The sequence below is a fragment of the Musca vetustissima genome, unplaced genomic scaffold, assembly GCF_032173495.1.
Source record: "Musca vetustissima isolate MV318-11 ecotype Yass unplaced genomic scaffold, APGP_CSIRO_Mvet_v1 utg10917, whole genome shotgun sequence".
NCBI lineage: Eukaryota > Metazoa > Arthropoda > Insecta > Diptera > Muscidae > Musca > Musca vetustissima.
Genome location: NW_026880121.1, coordinates 140,242 through 162,859, shown reverse-complemented (window position 1 = coordinate 162,859; position 22,618 = coordinate 140,242). Strand labels below are relative to the sequence as shown.

At 36.6% G+C, this 22,618-nt stretch overlaps 2 protein-coding genes across 2 annotated transcripts; one reads left to right on the top strand and one right to left on the bottom strand.

The window, feature by feature from the left end:
• The first annotated feature begins 1,581 nt into the window (after positions 1-1,581).
• On the top strand, positions 1,582-6,719 carry LOC133325504 (heparin sulfate O-sulfotransferase). Its single transcript, XM_061534247.1, has 6 exons — positions 1,582-1,702; positions 1,749-1,987; positions 2,081-2,166; positions 2,405-2,543; positions 2,606-2,826; positions 6,475-6,719. The coding sequence occupies exons 1-6, from the start codon at positions 1,588-1,590 to the stop codon at positions 6,716-6,718; spliced, it is 1,044 nt and encodes a 347-aa protein (XP_061390231.1). The 5' UTR covers positions 1,582-1,587; the 3' UTR covers position 6,719.
• Positions 6,720-9,844: 3,125 nt separating this feature from the next.
• Positions 9,845-12,881, bottom strand: LOC133325511 (alpha-tocopherol transfer protein-like). The gene is made up of 2 exons (XM_061534255.1): positions 12,869-12,881; positions 9,845-10,206 (listed from the first exon to the last, which is right to left on the bottom strand). The coding sequence occupies exons 1-2, from the start codon at positions 12,879-12,881 to the stop codon at positions 9,845-9,847; spliced, it is 375 nt and encodes a 124-aa protein (XP_061390239.1).
• Positions 12,882-22,618: the final 9,737 nt, after the last annotated feature.

The following is a 22,618-nucleotide window of genomic DNA, read 5'->3' as shown; positions in this document are numbered from 1 at the left end:
TGCAGCTATTCAATTTGTCAATCGGCGTTTCAAACGTCATCTTGTATGTGTGTGAAATGACGGTGCAACACCATGTAATAGCACCATTATAAAGAAAACGCATTAAATTATGAAAAGTAAATGGAGTTATTATTAATTATACTAGGGCTATGTTTACATGCATGTTTATAATCAAATTTAATTTAATAAAATTTGGCCGAGTATAAATGGTAAACAGGAATGCCAACTTCTAATTGGCTGTTTTGTTGATTTTTGCGGTCCCGAACTTTTCAAATGGTTTTGTACTTTGAGAGCGATTTTGAAATGTTTCCCCTTTACTAGCTTTACTATTAAAAAAATACTGGAGCAGACCAATAATTTGTTTCATGAAGTCCCTAGAAGAGGGTGTTCCCAAAAAAATGTTGTTTAAAATCTACGCCTCCAAGGGATTTCCAAGATATATTCTTTCAAAACCCACGTCTCCAGAGGCTCCCTAAAAAGTATTCTTTGAAACCCCACATCTACAGATGCTCCCTAAAATATTATTTAAAAATCTACGCCTACAGGCAATTTCTTAAAATAACATGGAAACCCCTCCGCTCCTGAGGGTCATTCAAAAGGATTGTTTATAAATCCACGTCTACAGGCAATCCCTCCGGAGGCTCCCTAAAACTTATTGTTTAAAAATCCACTTCTCCAGAGGCTTCCAAAAAATTATTCTTTAATAATCCAAACCTCTAGGCGCTTTCTAAAAATATTCTTTAAAAAACCACGCCCCCAGGAGATTCCCAAAAAACATTCTTTCCAATTCCAAAAAAAATCTTCAAAAATCCTTTCCAAAAAATCGTTTTTGTTTCCCCGATGATTTCCGTTTTCTTTATCTATTTTGCGCTAATTATTAATGCATATTTTTGTTCCCATCTTTTATTTGAATAATTTTTGATTTCTTTTTCAGCAACGCAAAAAATATGTCATATCTTCTTTAAATAAATCAATCATTTACGTTTAACAGCTTGTCATATAGCCTAGCCACCTAAATCATATGTTTATGCCATATGACAAAAATGATTTTGTGAAACCTACACCCCTTCCGTTTTCGATTTCTTGCAACCTATTCATATAAAATCAGTTTTGTTATTATTCCCATCATTTATCCAACAATTTTGCTTTCGTGTTTTCCTTCGCCTTCCAACCACAAAACGTCATTCGAAAACCTCGAAATTCATGTAAATATACTGAAGAAAATATTTCTTTAAAAAAAATAACTCGACAAAAAACACACACAAAAGACTTGAAGCAGTAGCAGCATATCTCGGCAATTCTCTTGAAGAAGAGATTGTCACGTAGTTTTATAATAACCCAATCACAAACCACACAAAATGTGTAAATTAAAGCGGAATCCAAAGACAAAAATTGAAGAAAAAGCTAATAAAAATACCACAAGACAACATTAGGTGGCGGTGTGGACACGGTGCTGAGGGCTGGCTGAGTGCCACACAAACCACAACAGACAGAGGAGGAGCGGAGAAAAGAAGTAACGAATAGAATTACATATTTTTTTTAAATTTGGTTTTTGGTTTAAGAAAGGGGGTGTGGGTCATGAGAAAAATGTTGTTGACAAACATCAAACATTGGCTCTTCCTAATGAGTACCATATGTCTGATAGTCATTGGATATTGGGTCTTTGGTACGGATGTCAAAATTGTTGGTATGTATTGTATGTGTTTTTCCCAGAATTCTGATGACTAATTTTTATATTTATTTTCCAGCTCTAAAACCTTTGACGAATCCACGCCAACAATCCACATTGGGTGTCGACTTGGCCACAGACATTTCATTGGATAATTTCGATTATGAAGAACAATTGGTGGTACTCTATAATCGTGTACCGAAAACGGGTTCAACAAGTTTTGTAAATATTGCCTATGATTTATGTAAAAGGAATCGTTTTCATGTTTTGCATATCAATATCTCGGCAAATAGTCACGTTTTGTCATTACCAAATCAGGTGAGCATAGGCTAGACGGCTGGGTAATCATATTTTTATATGTGCTTATGTATTCAATTTTTTTTTTTGGTTTTCGGTTTCAATTTTCAACAGGTCTCTTTTGCACGAAATGTCAGCAAGTGGCATGAAATGAAACCAGCATTATATCATGGACATGTGGCGTACTTGGATTTTTCAAAGTGAGTAAAAAAGAAAGAATAAAAAAAACGAAAACAAATATAAATTTTTGAAAACAACCTACTCAAGTTAGATTTTTGGTCTGTTACAGAATCCGCAAGAGTCATTTTTATATTAAACGAATTTTTTTTTCGGTTTTTTCTCCTTTATCAATTTGAAAATTTGTACTTGAATCCTTTTTTATATTTTTCTATTTAAAATCTATTCATTATTTTTAATATTATTTTTTCCAATTTACAGATTTCAAATATCCCACAATCCCATCTATATAAATCTAGTGCGTAAACCCTTAGATAGGCTGGTATCCTATTATTATTTTCTACGCTATGGTGATAACTATCGTCCGAATTTAGTACGTAAGAAGGCTGGCAATAAAATTGTAAGATTTTTTTGTGATTTTTTTGTGATATCAGATATTAATTTAAAAAAAATCTTTTACAGACATTTGATGAATGTGTTAAACTGAAACAACCCGATTGTGATCCAAAAAATATGTGGCTACAGATACCATTCTTTTGTGGCCATGCCGCCGAGTGTTGGGAACCTGGCAGCCAATGGGCCCTAAATGAAGCGAAAAATAATTTAGTTAATAAATATTTTCTAGTTGGTGTTACGGAACAAATGGAAGATTTTGTTGATTTGCTAGAGAAATCATTGCCAAGGTATGTAGAAATGAATTAAGAAATTATTGAGTAAAATATTCCAAAAAATTCTTTGAAATTATTTAGTAAAATATTAAAAAAAAAACTCATAAGGAGTATAAATTCAAAATTGGAAAGTCTTTTTAACGAGGCTTCAATTATAACCAAAAAAAAAAACTCAATCCCCAATTTGAAAATTAAAATTGCCCTTATAATGGGGGCTATGCCAAAAAGTAGATCGATATTCATAATTTTTTATAGGAAGATTTATCAACCAGTGAGAACTCAAAATATTAAATAAGAGCCAATTCGGTTCAAAAATTTGGCCGATTTCCCCTATATTGCAAAATTTTGGTGGTACCCTTAATGGAGGCTACCCCAAAAAGTAGAGCAATTTTCATAATTTTTGGTAGGAAGATGTATCACCTAAAGAGAATTCAAAATACCAAATTACAGCCAAATCGGTTGAAAACCCGGACCCAAAATAACCAAATACCAACATTTTGGAGGTTAGGTTATACGGAGCTTATCCTTCAAAGTTGACGAATATTAATAGTTTTAGATTTTTATACCCTCCACCATAGTATGGAGGAGGGTATCTTAATTTTGCATATATACCCTCCACCATATTATGGTGGAGGGTATATTAATTTTGTTTTTCCGTTTGTAACTCATCGAAATAATCATTTTCAACCCTATAAAAAAGCGAAAAAATTCTATGACGATATAGCCATGTCCGTCTGTCTGTTGTAATCACTCTAGCGTTTAAACGAATTGAGTATATAATTTTGCATAGAGTTATCTTTGTCTGCAGGCAGGTCCCATATATGTGTACCCCTCAATTTTCGATATTTTGAGGTTCTTGAGCTCGGTTTTCAACCGAATTCGCTGAAATTTGGTACATTGGGTTCTTATTGGGTACTAAATTTCCCCACTAAAAATTATAAATATAGGTCCACTTTTTCTATTAGTCCCCATATAAGGGTACCTCCTAATTTCCAGTTTTGGGGGTTTTGACCGGATTTTTTTTTACCGAATTGGCTGTCATTTAGTTATTTGAGTTCTTATTGGGTAGCAAATCTCTCCACAAAAAGTATAAATATAGGTCAATTTTTTTCGGGTAGCCCCCATATAAGGGTACCCCCAATTTTCGATATTTTGAAGTTCTTGAGCGCGTTTTTCAACCGAATTCGATGAAATTTGGTATTTTGTAGTTGTATATGGTAACAAATCTCCCCACCAAAAATTATTAATATTCACCACTTTTTAGGGGTAGTCCGCATATAACCCCCTTTTTATACCTTTCACCACACTGTGAATGTCCGTCCGTCCATGTATTTTTGTGAAAAAAGTACAGGTCGCATTTATGATCCGATTTGAATGAAATTTGGCACATGTCACTTATTTGGCCCAAGGACGAACCCTATTGAAATTGGAGAAAATCGGTTCAGATTTAGATATAGCTCCCATAAATAGTTTCGTCCGAATTCAGGGAAATGGTGCACCAAACTCCCAACATTGGTCCGATTGAGACAAAATTTTGTACAGAGTACTGAATTAGGTCTAGATTGATACATGCTAAGTTTTGTGAAAATCGGTTCAGATTTAGATATATCTCCCATATATAGTTTCGTCCGATTTTAGGTAAATGGTGCACCAAACTCTCAATTTAAGTCCGATTGAGACAAAATTTAGTACTTAGTATTAAATTAGGTCTAGATTGATGCATGCCAAATTTTGTTGAAATCGGTTCAGATTTATATATAGCTTTTATATATAGTTTCGTCCGATTTTAGGTAAATGGTGCACCAAATTCCCAATATTGGTCCGATTGAGACAAAATTTTGCACATAGTACTGAATCAGGTCTAGATTGATGCATGCCAAATTTTTTTGAAATCGGTTCAGATTTAGATATAGCTTCCATATATTGTTTTGTACGATTTTAGGTAACTGGTGCACCAAACTCTCAATATTTGTCCGATTGAGACAAAATTTTGTACAGAGTACTGAATTAGGTATAGATTGATACATGCCGAGTTTTACGGAAATCGGTTCAGATTTAGATATAGCTTCCATATATTGTTTTGTACGATTTCAGGTAAATGGTGCACCAAACTTCCAATATTGGTCCGATTGAGACAAAGTTTTGTACAGAGTACTGAATTAGGTATAGATTAATATATGTCAGGTTTTGTTGAAATTGGTTCATATTTAGATATAGTTCCCATATATAGTTTCGTCCGATTTTAGGTAAATGATGCACCAAACTCCCAATATTGGTCCGATTGAGACAAAATTTTGCACAGAGTACTGAATTAGGTCTAGATTGATACATGCCGAGTTTGATTGATATCGCTTCAGATTTAGATATAGCTTTCATATATAGTTTCGTCCGATTTTAGGTAAATGGTGCACCAAACTCTCAATATTTGTCCGATTCAGACAAAATTTTGTACAGAGTATTGAATTAGGTATAGATTAATATATGTCCCGAGTTTGGTTGATATCGCTTCAGATTTAGTTATAGCTCCCATATATAGTTTCATCCGATTTTAGGTAATTGGTGCATCAAAGACCCTATACATCTTTCGATGTGCACGAATTTTGGCATAGCGTACTGACTTAAGTCTAGAATGATGTTTGCAAAATTTCGTGAAAATCGGTTCAAATTTAGATGTAGCTCCCATATATACATTTATCCGATTTTAGGTAATTGGTGCACCAAACTTCCAATATTGGTCCGATTGAGACAATATTTTGCACAGAGTACTGAATTAGGTATAGATTAATATATGTCAGGTTTTGTTGAAATTGGTTCATATTTAGATATAGTTCCCATATATAGTTTCGTCCGATTTTAGGTAATTGGTGCACCAAACTTCCAATATTGGTCCGATTGAGACAAAATTTTGCACCGAGTATTAAATTAGGTCTAGATTGATGCATGCCAAATTTTGTTGAAATCGGTTCAGATTTAGATATAATTCCCGTTTATAGTTTCGTCCGATTTTAGGTAATTGGTGCATCAAAGACCCTATATATCTTTCAATATGCACGAATTTTGGCATAGCGTACTGACTTAAGTCTAGAATGATGTGTGCAAAGTTTCGTGAAAGTCGGTTCAAATTTAGATGTAGCTCCCATATATACATTTATCCGATTTTAGGTAATTGCTGCACCAAAGTCTCTGAAAATCATTCGATTTGCACGAAATTTGTTTCGTGAAAATCGGTTCAGATTTAGTTGTAGCTCCCATATATATTTTCCGATTTTATGTAATTGGTGCGCCAAAGGGCCTATATATCTTTCGATTTGCATAGGGTACTTAAGGGTAAGCATAGGGTACTTAATGATGTTGCTAAGCTTCGTGAAAAGATCCATAGCTAGGCCGATTGACACAACATACTGAAGTAATATAATATTAGTCTCTGGCAAGTTTCCCCGAAATCGGTTCAAATATAGATATATAAAAAACACGCTACATCTGTTAGGATACATATGTAGAATATATGCAAAATGGTGAAGGGTATCATATAGTCGGCCCAGTCTGACTTTATTACTTTCCTTACTGGTTTTATACCTCACCGAGCTGTTGCCTTTAAAAATTCTTTTTTAAATCCACCCCTTGAAATTAATTTTATTTTTTATTAAAATATTTTTTTTCCAGAATGTTCCATGGCTTCCGTGAATACTATCAACATTCCAATAAATCTCATTTACGCAATACCCTCAACAAACGTCCACCCAGTGAAGAAACTGTGGCAGCTATAATGGAATCGAAAATCTGGAAAATGGAAAATGAACTCTACGAATATGCGCTGCAGCAATTCGAATTCAATAAACGCAAATTACTGCAGCCGGATAAGAAACAAATACAACGTTATATGTATGAGAAAATTAAACCGAAATAGAAGAAGAGGGAAGAGGAGGAGGCTAAAAATATGTTAGGAAATTTTGTATATAACAAATGAAATATACTCCCTGCTTCCCCATTAGAATGTATTGTTGTTGTATGTGTTTAGAGTAGATGTCAATGGCATAGCCTTCCTTCCTATGACAAAACTTGTGTACTTAATTTTTTTTTCGTATTTCTTGTATTTTATTTAATTATTTATTTAAGGTAAGAAAACCAATTCCATTAACTTCCAAAAAAAGCAAATTCCAAAGGCCTTATTTTTTATATATTAATTTATGTTTAAGTTATTATTATGATTACTGAAAAAAAAATTGTATTTAGGGGAATATTCCCCCCCCCTGTCATATTTGAAAACTAGTTGCCAAATTAATTAATTATTTTCATTTTATTAATTTTTTTAATATGATATAGTTAAATAAACTAGGAAGCAATATCGAGTGATGGAAAATATTTAAATGAAAAAAAAACTCTATGAAAAACAAATGAATTGTAAAAAACTCCCCCCCCCCCATATTTTTCTGAATAACAATAAGACACAACAAGTAGCAAATTGTAGCATATCAATATTAGTTTTTTTTTTTTAATTTTATATACACACATATATATATTTTTTATACTCAATACTGTGTAGAAAAAAAATTGAAATGAAAATTAATTTTAATTTGAATTAATTTCTTTTCTATTCAAAAGTGTTCAACTCAAGACAAGAGCAAAAAAAAAAAGAAGGAATGAATGAAAGAAAGAAATAAACAAACAGACAACAAGGTATAGTCATTTATATTTATATACATATGACCTTAAATATTAAAAAAAAAAAACAAAATAGATTAAATAGCGCAAAATAAAATTTTAATTTAAATAATAATGAAATTTAAAGAAAAATAAAATAAAAAACCAAGTATCAATTTTTTATACCTATGGACAATACTAGAAAAAAATAAAAACAAAACATTAATGTAATATAAACATATTTAAAATATAAGAAAATAAATTTATATATATAGAGTATTTATATATCTGAAGATGAAGAAGAAGAAAACAATATATATATCCTAAGAAAAATAAAGAATTTTCCCGAAATAGTTTTAGTTAATAAATTAAAAAAAAAAAAACAAAACAAAATAAAAAATTATATATTAAAAAAATAGTAAAATAAAATATATAACATAACTAAATAATGGAAAAGGAAAGCAGTGTCAGGTTTTCTGTTTTTACAAATAAAATAGATAACTAAAATCGGACGAAACTATATATGGGAGCTATAACTAAATCGGAATCGATTTCAATCAAACTTGGCATACATCAATCTAAACTTACTTCAATACCCTGTGCAAAATTTTGTCTCAATCACAACAATATTGGGAGTTTGGTGCACTATTTACATAAAATCCGACTAAACTATATATGGGAGCTATATCTAAATCTGCAACGATTTCAACCAAACTTGGCACACATCAATCTAGACCTACTTCAATGCCCTGTGCAAAACTTTGTCAGAATCGGACCTATATTGGGAGTTTGGGGCACCATTTACCAAAAATCGGACGAAACTATATATGTGAGCTATATCTAAATCTGCAACGATTTCAACCAAACTTGGCACACATCAATCTAGACCTACTTCAATGCCCTGTGCAAAATTTTGTCTCAATCGGAACAATATTGGGAGTTTGGTGCACCATTTATCTAAAATCGGACAAAACTATATATGGGAGCTATATCTAAATCTGCACCGATTTCAACCAAACTTGGCATACATCAATCTAGACCTAATTTAATACTCGGTGCAAAATTTTGTCTCAATCGCACCAATATTGGGAGTATGGGGCACCATTTACCTAAAATCGCACGAAACTATATATGGGAGCTATATCTAAATCTGCAGCGATTTCAACCAAACTTGGCACACATCAATCTAGACCTAATTTAATACTCGGTGCAAAATTTTGTCTCAATCGGACCAGTATTGGGAGTTTGGTGCACTATCTACCTAAAATCGGACGAAACTATATATGGGAGCTATATCTAAATCTGCACCGATTTCAACAAAACCTGGCATATATCAATCTATACCTAATTCAGTACTCTGTACAAAATTTTGTCTCAATCGGACCAATATGGGGAATTTGGTGCACCATTTACCTAAAATCGGACGAAACTATATATGGAAGCTATATCTAAATCTGAACTGATTTCAAAAAAAAAATTGGTATGCATCAATCTAGACCTAATTTAATACTAAGTACAAAATTTTGTCTCAATCGGACTTAAATTGCACCATTTACCTAAAATCGGACGAAACTATATATGGGAGCTATATCTAAATCTGCAGCGATTTCAACCAAATTTGGCACACATCAATCTAGACCTAATTTAATACTCGGTGCAAAATTTTGTCTCAATCGCACCAATATTGGGAGTTTGGTGCACCATTTATCTAAAATCGGACAAAACTATATATGGGAGCTATATCTAAATCTGCACCGATTTCAACCAAACTTGGCATACATCAATCTAGACCCAATTTAATACTCGGTGCAAAATTTTGTCTCAATCGCAACAATATTGGGAGTTTGGTGCACCATTTACCTAAAATCGGACGAAAATATATATGGCAGCTATATCTAAATCCGAACCGATTTTCTCCAATTTCAATAGGGTTCCTCCTTGGGCCAAATAAATGAGCTGTGCCAAATTTCATCCAAATCGGATAATAAATTCGACCTGTATTTAACATGGACAGACCGAAAGACGGGCGGACCTGCATAAATCGATTTAGAAAGTGATTCTATGCATATTCTCAAAAGGAACCACGTGTCTATCTCGTTTCCCTTTGCCTGTTACAAACATATGCACAAAGACATAATACCCTGTACCACAGGGTGTAAAAATCCACGCCTCTGTTAGACACTTGAAAACATATTTTTAAAAAATCCAAATTCTGATAGACCCCAAGAAAAATTAAAAAAAACACACCTCTTCATATCCATCCAAAAAAAAGTCTTTATTTAAAATCCAATATCTGATAGTTTTCAAAATCCTCTAAATACTTTTCTAATACAACTCAATCCATTGTGGACCATATGATTGTCGGTCCATTGTCAAGGTTCCGCCATATGGTTCAGCCAAACAATCCGGTGAAATATGCCGATGACATATCCGATCCATGAAAATGAATACGTTTATACATTTTCTCCTGTATCATTGGCTTGGCGAAGGCAAAAATCATATCGAAAACTTTCGGATTCTTGACAATATGATAGGCCTTCAGACGTATACCCATGCCTTCCTGAATAAATGTGAATAAAGATTTGAGAAACATCGGTGTATCACGTATGACCTTTTGCAGCGTCAGGCCATCGAGTTCCAGTATGATGACAATTCCCGATATTTGTGTCTCCGGTTCGGCACGAAAGTATTCACATTGCAGGATAAAGGATTGCAGCAGGGAGTCAAGGTTGAATTTTTTATGATTCCAATATTCTGGAAAGGAAAAGGACATAGAAAAAAGAATAGAAAGTGAGGGAGGGTGGGGTAGGGAGAGAGTGAAGAGTTAAGTGCTTCTACTTACTTCCCTGTAATGAAATGAATAGACATCGCCCAAATTGATCCCTTTGTGGTAACATGGACCCCCTCTGTAGTCCTGCATCACTTTCTTAACCGTGGCCAAAAAAATAATTTTTTCAAGTGTCTATTAAAGGCTTGGATTTCAAGAAAAAAAATATTTTTTAAGGGTCCATAAAAGACTTCTTACCTTCCAGTAAATTCCGCAATTCTTTGGGAACGTTTTCAATAGTTTCCAGTGTTATTTCCAGTAATTAAATTTGAAAAAAAATCCTTCGTATTTGAGTTGTGGGAGATCACTTGATATTTGATACATAATTTTTAATAATTTATTTTTTTATTTAATTTTTTGAATGAAGATTATATATATATATATGTATATATATTTTTTTTTATGGAACTATAATTTGTTGTTGTAATTTATTTTCTTTAATTTTCTAGTAATTTTTATTTATTTTTGTTGTTATATTTTAATATTCATTTAATATATTTTTAGTTTTACGCGGCCGAAATATATCCCGCCTCTTGCGACCTTTAATACCGATCAATCGGTATATAGTTTTCAATATGTTTCTTATACACTTCTTTTTCCATTTGCAGATCGTTTTACACATTTTTTTTTAGAGCAACACGCGTCCAAGCGTGTTAGAAGTTCGAATGGAATGATTTCGATTCGAGGCAAATGTATTTGAGTTTAGCTAATAATTATAATAATGAATATTGGGTGTGTTCACAAAAAAAAGTGGATTTTAGTGTCCAATAGAGGCGTGGATTTTTTAAAAATATTTTTTTCAAAGATCTATAAGAGGCGTAGATTTTTAAAAATATTTTTTTCAAAGATCTATAAGAGGCGTAGATTTTTAAAAATATTTTTTCAAAGGAGTTTTATTGTTAAAAGAAGCCTTAGGACTAAGAGTAAAGGTTAAGGCTAAAGGAATGATGAAAATAGAGTTGCCATATAATATGAATTCAAATATAAATGTGTAGTGTAGCCAGATAAGGCATAACTATAATATTAATAAGGTAAAACATAACATTTTCTCCCCTTTGTCCATGTTTATTGTGGTGAGAAGAGGACTCTTTGTCGTCTTGGCCTTGACGACCTTCTGGGATGTATTTGAGGTACGTTCAATGTTACCACTGGTAAACCCATGAAATTCAGACTTCTGGGTTATAAATCCGTCTTCCAGGGCTGCCTCGTCCGGTTCAATCTCTCCCAGAGAATGATCACTTGTAACTATGTTTCGATTGATCCCTGTGCTGTTGAGTGTGACTGAGGACGTGACGAGCATCGAATAACATTTTTTGACTCGGTAGGAGCAATGGTCACCATTTTACTTCCATTTCCCCTATTTGAAACTCAGACTCGTATCTGATCAACATGCCGTCTAACCTCCTTCCCTTCATGTAAAATTTAATAATGCACTTCACCCGTTCGCCGCACTATAATGCCTTTAAGCCACTTTTTCTTTCTTTTGCATTGGTTCAAAAACGCGATATGTCGGGGTGAATTTAATATACTGCTTTTCAGGGGATTTGCCCGTAGTTCCATGAGGAGCAATTCTATAATGTCGTAGGTACTAATTTAACCGTAATTGTAAACGTTCTTTGCTCGCCCCCATTATTTTTTCATAACTGCTTTTATGGTCTGAACTGATCTTTCAGCCTGCCCGTTATTGGAAGGGTGGTATGGCGCACTAAATTTGTGGTATTTAACACCAATTCTTGTCAAGTAATCATTGAACTCCTCCGATGCAAAGCCTGTGCCATTGTCGAAGACAATCGTGATTGGAACTCCGTAAGTTGCGAACAGCTCGTCTAGGTCATCAATCATGGTTACTGATGAAGTCGATGAAGGTTATCTTAACTTCAATCCATTTACTGTATGCGTCAGTAATCACCAGTAACATTCTTCCCGCAAAGGGACCCGCATAATCAATGTGGATACCTTCTCCAATTATTTTTTCACAGCTGCTTTTATTTTCTGAACTGCCTCCCCGTTATTGGATCGGTGGTATGACGCACTAAATTTCTGGTATTTAACTCCAATTCTTGTCAAGTAATCATTGAACTCCTCCGATGCAAAGCCTGTGCCATTTGTCGGAGACAATCGTGATTGGAACTCCGTAAGTTGCGAACAGCTCGTCTAGGGCATCAATCGTGGCTGCCGATGAAGTTATCTCAACTTCAATCCATTTAGTAACATTCTTCCCACAAAGGGACCGGCATAATCAATGTGGATACGTTCCCATGGACCTCTCGGATATTGCCAATGATGTCCCACAAATTTCGTTGGTTCGTTTGCCAATTGCCCATATTCCCCACAAGCCTTTGCTACTTCTTCTATGTCTTTGTCCAGCCCTGGTCAACAAAACAAAAGATCTGACAACGCCTTACATTTTGACAATGCCTAGATGGGCCGCATGAAGGTCCTTTAGCATCTTGTGTCTGAATTTTTGTTGTATTACTACCCGATGTTCAAATACCAAACAATTGTCAGACAGTTTATAATTTGCAAGCGGTGATTTATATCCGTGTGCTTTCAGGCATTTTTCAGCCTCCAAGAGCTTAACAATCTTACCCTCATTCCTCATCTTTGCGGGTTTCCAATGCTATTCGCTCTGCTGTTGTCGGTAATTGTTCCATCTGTCTTATAACAAACCCATCAAAATCATCAAGTTCCACACGGATTTTGCCAACCATATTCGCATGGACTGCTTTTGAACAAAAATCAGCATTGATATTAGCCTAAGTATACCTGAAGAAGATATCAAAATTAAAATTCGACAAATAATCCGCATACAAAGCGTGGGAAGGCTCTAGTCCGGGTGCAAAATCTGTGTCAATGGTTTATGGTTCGTTATCAATGTGAAATGCTTCGCATACAAGTACAGGAAGAACGTTTGTGCTGTCCACAAAAATGGCCAGAGCCTCTTTATCAATCTGCGGGTATTTCCTTTCTGTGGCCGACAGTGTCCTACTAGCATATGCTATTGGTCGCTCTTTTCCATCTTCCGTCTTGCTTGCGTCAGTTGCAAGTACCAGAGGTAACTGAGGGTCATATGGTATTAACACCTGGTCGGAACATGAGCGCATTCCTCAAATCCCTATACGACCTTTTGAAATGGTTTCTTAGAGAGCACCTCTCGCAATGGTCTACCTCTGGATGATAAGTTGGGAATAAACAACGAGCCATAGTAAGTGGCTTTCCCAAGAAACAACTGCAGCTCATCATGTGTCTTTGGTTTGGGTGCATCCTTTATAGCTTGAGCGTTCATGTCAGACTTGTGTATACCTTCTCCATAAATTCTATATCACTAAAATTCAACTGATGATGGTGCAAATACACACTTAGCTCGATTCAGTTTAAGCCCACGAAAATTCCGGCTTCGGTATTGGATGCTCATCTATAATAATTCTCGGATTGAATGTGGGCTTGTAGTTACCCGTGATTCTAATTTTGCCGTTCTTCTTTACCACCGCATGCGTTGTTGAAGACCATTCAGAAAAATTCGACCCTTCAATTTCCCTGTCTATCTCCGATGCATATTTGTCCCTCCCTCAGAGTAAACGGAATTTCTCGAGCACAAAAATTCCGGATTCGGTATTAAATGCTCAGCCATAATAATTCTCGGATTGAATGTGGGCTTGTAGTTACCCATTCAGAAAAATTCGACCCTTTTATAGGAGACCGGCTTTCAATTTCCTGTCTATATCCGATGCATATTTGTCCCTCAGAGCAAACGGAATTTCTCGAGCACGAGCGAATACGGGCATGTTCAACTTACAAGCAAGGGTCACATCGAACTCACCTATTACTCATTATGATTATTATTATAATTATAAATTATATTGAATAAAAAATTCAAATGACATGAGTAAGGCGATCTGCAAATGGACATCGAAGTCTATAAAAATGATCTTGAAAACTATATACCGATTAATCGGTATTAAAGATCGCAAGAGACGAGACTGTTTTTCGACCGCGTAAAACAAAAAGGATATTAAAGGACTATTTAAAAAAATAGTGAGGAGAATAAAAATAAATTAAAAAAAAAACAATAACAAATTTTAAAAATATTCAAAATTTTTTAAAAATAATTTTGAACAAAAAAAAATTATCCAAAATCATGTACAAAATTTCAAGTGATCTACCTCAGCTCGAATACGAAGGATTTCGCTTCAAATTGGATTACTGTGAGGCAAGCGAATATGCTAAAGCTGTGGCCAAAGAGGATTTAAGGGAAACGCCGGAAAATATTGAAAAGGGTCTCAAAGAATTGCGGAATTTACTGGAAGGTATGAAAGGATTCTTTAAAAAAATATTTTTTTTAAAAATCCAAGCCTGTGGCCCTTGAAAAAATATTTTTTAAAAATTCCCTCGGATCGACATTTGAAAAATATTTCCAGCTGAAACTGATCTCAACTGCCCCTTGGATAGTGATGTGTGGCTTTTGAGTTTCCTGAGGCCGGCCCATTTTTATCCTGAAGGAGCCTTACAAATGGTATTTTTTTTTTAATTAAGAATTTCAGAACCTCATTCAATTTTTTTTTTCAGATAAAAAACTATTTAAATTATCGCCAAAAATATACGAAACTTTGCAAGGACTTGACATTGGCCACGGTTAAGGAAGTGATGCAGGACTATACGGGGTCCATGTTACCACAAAGGGATCAATATGGGCGTCGTCTATTTATTTCATTACAGGGAAGTAAGGAGAAACACATAACTCTTCACTCTCACTCCCTACCCCACCCACCCTCACTCACTATTTTTTTATGTCCTTTCCCTTCCTAGAATATTGGAATCATAAAAAATTCACCCTTGACTCCCTGCTGCAATCTTTTATCCTGCAATGTGAATATTTTCGTGCCGAACCGGAGACACAAATATCGGGAATTGTCATCATACTGGACCTCGATGGCCTGACGATGCAAAAGGCAATACGTTATACCCCAATGTTACTGAAATCTTTAGTCACATTTATTCAGGAAGGCATGGGTATACGTCTGAAGGCCTATCACATTGTCAATAATCCGAAAGTGTTCGATATGGTTTTTGCCCTTGCCAAGCCAATGATACAGGAGAAAATGTATAAACGTATTCATTTTCATGGCTCGGATATGTCATCGTTACATCGGCATATTTCACCGGATTGTTTGCCTGAGGAATATGGCGGAACTTTGACAAGCGGTCGGCAATCATATGGTCCACAATGGATTGAATTGTTTGAAAAATATTCAAAGGATTTTGAACAATTTCAGATATTGGATAAAAATATTAAATAAAGAAGTTGTGTGGGAGGATGTGAGAGGGCGTGTTTTTGATATTTTTTTTCAAGGGTCCATCCGAAAGGAGTGGATTTTTAAAAGGATATTTTTTCAAGCCGTGGATTTTGAAAAAAATATATTTTTTCAAAGGGGCTTTACAACGCGAGGATTTTTTTTAAAAATAATTTTTCAAGGGTCTATCGAAGGCGTGTGATAAAGGAGGTGTTCTGTTGTCTAGAACCAATAATAGATGACGGTATAGATGGTGTATACCACCTAGCCAAGATGAAGTCAGAATAGCAATCAATCGGCTGAAAAATAATAAAGCAGCAGGTGCCGATGGCTTACAAGCCGAAATATTCAAGACTGGGGGTCAGATGCTAGTAAGGAGCATGAACCAGCTGATTAGTACAATTTGGCTAGAAGAATGCATACCCTATGATTGGAGGAACCTCAGCATCCTGTGTCCCGTGTACAAAAAAGAGACAAGACAATATGTGCCAACTATAGAGAAATAAGTCTCCTTCCCATCGCATATAAAGTGCTATCCGGTGTGCTGTGTGAACGACAGAAGCCCATGGTCAATGACATTATTGGACCATGCCAATGTGGCTTCAGAACTGGCAAATCCACCATTGACCAGATTTTCACTCTGCGCCAAATCCTAGAAAAAAACCCACGAAAAACACATCGACACATTCCACCTATTCGTCGACTATAAAGCCGCATTTGACAGCCCTATCCGTTCAGAGGTGTATAAAGCCATGTCTGCGTTTGCCATTCCTGCAAAATTAATTCGGCTAAGCAGGATAACTTTAACTGGCACGAGGTCACCAATTAAAGTCGTAAAGGACCTCTCGAAGCCCGTTTAATACCGAACGAGGATTCAGACAAGGTGACAGTTTGTCGTGTGACCTTTTTAACATCCTGCTGGAGAAGGGCAAATGTGAACAGAAATGGCACTCTGTACACCAAACAACACATGTTACCCGCCGATAACATCGACATAATGGGTCGAACACTGGAGCGGTAACAGCCACCTTTGAACAAATTGAGAAGAAGTCTGCCCAGTAAACGGGTCTGACAGTAAACGGCGAGAAGGCCAATCTGATGGTATCAACGCGCAAGACGTCCAGTAGCCTCTGACCAACTGTGGAACTTGAGAACTACAGCTTCGAGGTAGTCAAAGATTTTATATACCTTGGTACCGCCATAAATAAAACGAATGACATCAGTTTTGAAATTCGTAGAAGGATACTGATGACCAACCGATGCTACTCTGAGCAAACAACTCAAAAGCAAGGCCACCTCCCGCCAGACCAAACTCACCGGTGCTGTTATACGGATCTGAAGCATGGGTACTTACGCAAGCAGATGGGGCATCTCTTGGAGTGTTTGAGAGAAAAATTCTCCGAAAGATCTATGGGCCGATCTGCGTTGACGGTGAATATTACCACCGAATGAACCATGAGTTGTACAAGCTATTCTCGGACATCGACATTGTTAGACGTATTGAGCTGCAGCGACTACGTTAGCTAGGTCATGGTGTGAGAATGGATGAAGATGCACCAGGCGAGAAGGCATATAAAAGCGAACCAGCTGAAGGTTCACGCAAAAGGGGAAGGCCAAGAATACGTTGGAAAGATCAAGTCGAAGACAATATCGCCGAAAATGGGCTTTCAAATTGGAAAAACTGCGCAAAAGATCGACGACGCGCCTGGAAATCTTTTCTAAGCTCGGCTTATGGAATGAAAGGTATGTCACAAGCCAGCTAAGTAATTAAGTAAGAACTAAGTATTACAATATGACTTAACCTATCTTAGACTAATGTGTATGAGAGAGAGAGAGAGAGAGTGCGTAAACCCTTCTGCCATAATACATGTAGTGGACACATGCTTATCAGTCAGTAGTGAAGATAACTCCCCGTAATCTCACCCAAACATTCCACATGGGGCAATTGAAAACTTCTATCGTATTCTTGTGCACAAACATTCAACCAAATTAATCTCTTATCTCAAGTGGACTGTATACGAAAATAGATTCCTGTTTAACTAAATATTCTCCTCTTTTACACAAGAGACCCACAGCAAGACATTCACTATCTTTATTATACGAAACCCATGTTCGCTACGTGAACAGCGTGGATTTTTAAAACAATATTTTTTCAAGGGTCCATACAAGGCGTGGATTTAAAAAAATTTCCAATGTCTATACTGTTAGCGCAATGAAACACGGACACGTAAACGTTCAATGAATTCTTTATTAGAACTAAAAATAGGTATACATAAATTTATTCATGAAAGCGAAAGTGGAAGATGACAAAATAATATTACAGTTATTTCACTCGATCAATTGTTCCTCTGTTTACTTATGAATTTGAGTTGAAACAAACATAGAATGAAACAATAAAGATCTAACAATATCTTACATATACAAGGCGTGGATTTAAAAAAAAATATTTTTTCAAGGGTCTATACAAGGCTTGGTCTTTAAAAAAATATTTTTTCAAGGGTCTGTACAAGGCATGGTCTTTAAAAATATATTTTAAGGGTTCTCTATGTTTGGTCTCACCCAAATCCGATCGATGACCATTGCACTCACATTATATGCAATGGATTGTTGTCTTATTTTTTTTTTTGCATTTTGACTTGTGTGCAATCCATACAACAACAACAAATACAAATTATGCACATTTATTAACGAACAGAAATGAAGAAATTAAAAAAAAAGAAATTAACAATGCCATAAACAACAGCGCCCAAAATCGGAAACCCCATAGTTCAAACTAAAGCATATCATTTTAATGTTATTAGTTTTGTAACTTTTGTGAGACATAGCAGAGGTGTTGTAATAAGTTTGTGGTCTCAAAAAATATTTTTTTTTTTTATAAAATTATGTTTACTTGTAAAAAATACGAACCTGAAACGAATTTTGGAAATTACACCTTTAAATTAGAGCTACAAAATATCAGTGAGGAAGCCCAAGAAATTGCTCGTAACGAATTACGAGAAACTCCCGAAAATATTGCCAAGGGTTTAGAAAAACTGAGGAGATTTCTTAAAGGTTGGAAATGGAATTTAAATTTTTTTTTCAAAACATAATTTTGTTTATTGCAGAAGAAGAAAAACTAATTGTCCCGCTAGACAACGATGACTGGCTCATGGGATTTTTACGGATTTGTAAATTTTATCCAGAAAGTGCCAGGGATAGGGTAAGACCTTTGAAATAGTCCATCTAAGGCAATGGATTTTTAAAAATCCTCGACATGGATGGACTCTTGAAAAATTAATTTTGTGTACAAACATTCAACCAAAATAATCGATTATCTCAAGTGGACTGTATACGAAAATAGATCCCTGTTTAACTAAATATTCTCTCTTCTACACAAGAGACCCACAACAAGACATTCACTATCTTTATTATACGAAACCCATGTTCGTTTTAAAAATACAAATTTAGATATAAAGAACTTAAGTGCAATTTAAAACAGCTAGGTGACCGCATCCAGGTACCGCCACCGCCATCATTCTAACCAGCTTCTTCTATTGGCACCTCCACCTTTGTTGGCAGGCTTCTACTTCCAGTCTGAACCATTGACCATAGTCTCCATCAGCTTCTCGGTCATACGATTTCCAACTGGTTTGTCCTCATCTTTGACAAATAGCATCATTCTCCAGGCTGTACCATTTACAAGCCTGATCATAGCCGCGGCTTCATTCTTCATTTTGTTCCCACTTCTGACCACAAACTTAATTTTAGAGAGAAAATCTTCCCCTTTTGCTTTGCCATCATTATTGTCTCCAAATACGTCCCTCTTCGGCTGAACCTCATCTTTGTCAGCCTGCTTCTTCTGACAGCCAATAGTCTTCATCCGCTTCTCCGCATTTTTGGCCTCTCGCTCCATCTTTAAGGCTGGGCAATCTGCTCGCTACGCTTGGCCGTATTCTTCATTTTCCACGGCGGCATATCCACAAACCCCTTCATCGCAGCAGTATAGTCGTTTTTCGTCTTAGTGACAGTATCATCGGCAAGCTTTGTCATAGCCACGATTTCCTTCTTGTTCTGAAATTCGCCGTTGTCCACGGACTTCACTGTCTTTCTTGTTGTTGTTGTGAGCCCTAAAAACCATTTCTGAACGATCATCACGCATACTTTCTGATGATTTTCTGCGTTCACTTTCTTCTGCCAATTTTACTTTAAAATGCATTCAGCTTTGGCAACTCATCTCTGGACTCCAACGCAACAACGAATTTCTCAAATGAGGTAGGAAGACTGGCTAATACCATGATGACCAACAAATCCTCACCAAGCTCTATCCCTGCCTCGGCCAAAAGCTGCTTAAACAAGGACACCTTTCTCACTGGTCGCTTTGGCACCCATCCGTCCTCCCTGCATTCGAGCTGGTAAACGCGGCATAAGGCATTCGTGTACTGTTAAATATCTCGGGATAACGGTGTCAGAGCGTTTGAATTTTCTTCCACACTTCGGTCGGTTGAAGGAGAAGCTGACAATGGTCGTTGGGACCATCAGGCGTGTTTTGCGGACAGATTGGGGCTTGAGTGGGCGTTCTGTGCGTATTATATATGGTGGGCTTTTTGTTGCCTGCGCAACTTATGGTGCACCTATATGGTACATAAAAGCCTCGTCTGTCTTTGGGCAGAAGAAGCTCCTTTCGTGTCAGCGGGTCGTCATGTTAGCATGCTTGCCAGTGTGTAGCACTGTTTCCACACAGGCGTTGCAATTGCGGCTTGGCGCCGCGCCGCTTGATCTTGAAGTGAGATGTAGGGCTATCATGTATAAGCTTAAGCGTGGCTTGCAGTTGCATGAGGATGATTGGCTCAGGCCTTCTGATTTGGTGAATGGGGAGAGTAGGCGGTACAGCACTATCCTTCGGGACTGTGCTGTTGATAGTTGAAGGACAAGGTGGACGAACAGTGAACGGCCAGACTTTCGCTTCGGCATAAGTACTGGGTGTGGTTCTATCAATGCGTTTCTGCATAAAAGAGGCCTGTCCCAGACGAATTTATGTGGGTGCGGGATGATTGAGGACTGGAGGCATATACTTACGGAATACTGTTACTATGATGACATTAGACATTTAGCAAGTATGGATATATCGAATGGAGGGGCGTGGTGGGATTTCTGTAGGGCTCTTGAAGACGATCGGACCTTTAGTTGTTTAAGTAGTATTGCTCGTGAAGTATTTAGGAGAAGGATAGCACTTAGTGGAGGTGGTTGACGTGCGTAGCCCCCTTGCAGGTGGGCTTAGTCGGTTGGTGGTGGGTTGGTGCACCGGGTGGCGGTGGGTGCTGGTTTTGGTGCGGTTATCGGCGGTTGTTGGTGGTGAGCGTGCTGCCTGCGGTTGTTTGTGCTTAGTAAAGTAGTTCGCGGTTTCTACTTCATGAGATTAACTCGTCTTGTGGATGTAGTGTAGGCTGTCCGTAAGGGCAGTTTTGTTAATTGATTGTGTCGTGATGCCGCGGTCCTTTGGGCCCTTTTTGCAGTCTGTGAGGACAGCATGTTAATTGTATGTGTTTTGTGTATTTGTTCGGCGTTGTCACTGCCTGTGTCTGGGGGTTACCTTGCCACTTGCGGTTCTTGATGCTGTCGTATATTTTGTTTTGGGATACCAGCCTGGATTTGCGTCGAACTGGTAGGGGCTTCGGTCTCGCGCTTGTGGGCGCATATCCGCCTGTGGCTCAGCCACTGTGAGTTAGGCCAATAGGCAGTTACTTTGGGCGATGAATATCCTTTGGTCGATGAATATCCTCCAAATTCGTCCACGCTTCTTGTGCCGTTTTAAATGATTTGATGTAGGATAGCTGCACGGATGTGACATTGAGGACAATTGAAGCCATTGCCTTCTCATCTTTCTTCTTTCATACGGCATTTTTTTCACTCTCTGTCTCTTGCACGCATCCCATAACTCTTGATGAATCAACACCGACTTCATTTGCATCCTCCAGGAATCGAATTGTTCTCGAACAATTTCACGATGTTCTATAAATAACTCATCTTTGCAATGACACACAGTCTGGCGAGATTTCCTGGTTATTTATTTTCCGAACTCACTCACACACAGAGATTTCTTCAGAGTTTTCTGGGTCTTATGCAGTGATTACTTGTCCATCAGAGTGTCCCGTTCCCATAACCTGTTGTACTATCTTCTTTACTACCTTTGAAAAAATAATTTTAAAAAATCCACGCCTTGGATGTACCCTTGAAAAATATGTTTTAATCCCTTTCTTTTTTCCTCCACAGATAAAAACCTATTACAAATACCGCCAGCGATATTCAGATGTCTTCAAAATCGGCACTCCTCTACGAGTGAAGCATGTTTTTGAGATGAGCTCCATTTTAGTACTGCCAAAAAGAGATCAATATGGAAGGCGAATAATCTTGATGAGATCAGGAAGTATATATTCCAAGAAACTCTCAACCAAAATATGAATATAATACCCTCTCCATATTTCTCTCCGAATTTCAGAATATTGGAATCACAAAAAAGTCCACAAGGATGAGTTTTTCCTCGCCGCCGCTTTGTGTCATGAATTTTGTCGCATGGAACCTAACTCCCAGATAAATGGTATGATTGCCATAACCGACCTGGCTGGCCTCACCATGGAACAGGCAATGCAATTTACCCCCCACTATTCAAAACGTAATGTCGAATCATATCGTGATGGAGCATCATTCCGTCCCAAGGATCTTCATTTCATCAATGAACCGGTCATCTTTCATAAAATATTTAATTTGGTGCGACCATTTCTGAGTAAAAAATTATCGAAACGTACCCATTTCCATGGTTCGGATATGTCGTCTTTACATAGATTTATATCAGCGGATTGTTTGCCGCAATGTTATGGTGGTACAATGGAACTGGAGTTGAATTATGGACCACAACTATATCAGATGATGTCCGAATTTGAAGATGATTTTGAAAATAATTTGAAATATGGTTACAAAGCAAAATGAAATATACGTATGTATATTTTGGATTTTAAATTTGAATTCTGAAGATTTTTTCTAAAATAATTTTATTCACGGATCAGTAAATGAA

Excerpts from the sequence above, each read along its gene's own strand:
- LOC133325504 (XM_061534247.1), top strand. The coding sequence starts at position 1,588 with ATGTTGTTGACAAACATCAAACATTGGCTCTTCCTAATGAGTACCATA. Across the intron at positions 1,988-2,080 it reads TTTTGTCATTACCAAATCAG|GTCTCTTTTGCACGAAATGT; the intron begins GTGAGCATAGGC and ends AATTTTCAACAG. Across the intron at positions 2,827-6,474 it reads CTAGAGAAATCATTGCCAAG|AATGTTCCATGGCTTCCGTG; the intron begins GTATGTAGAAAT and ends TTTTTTTTCCAG.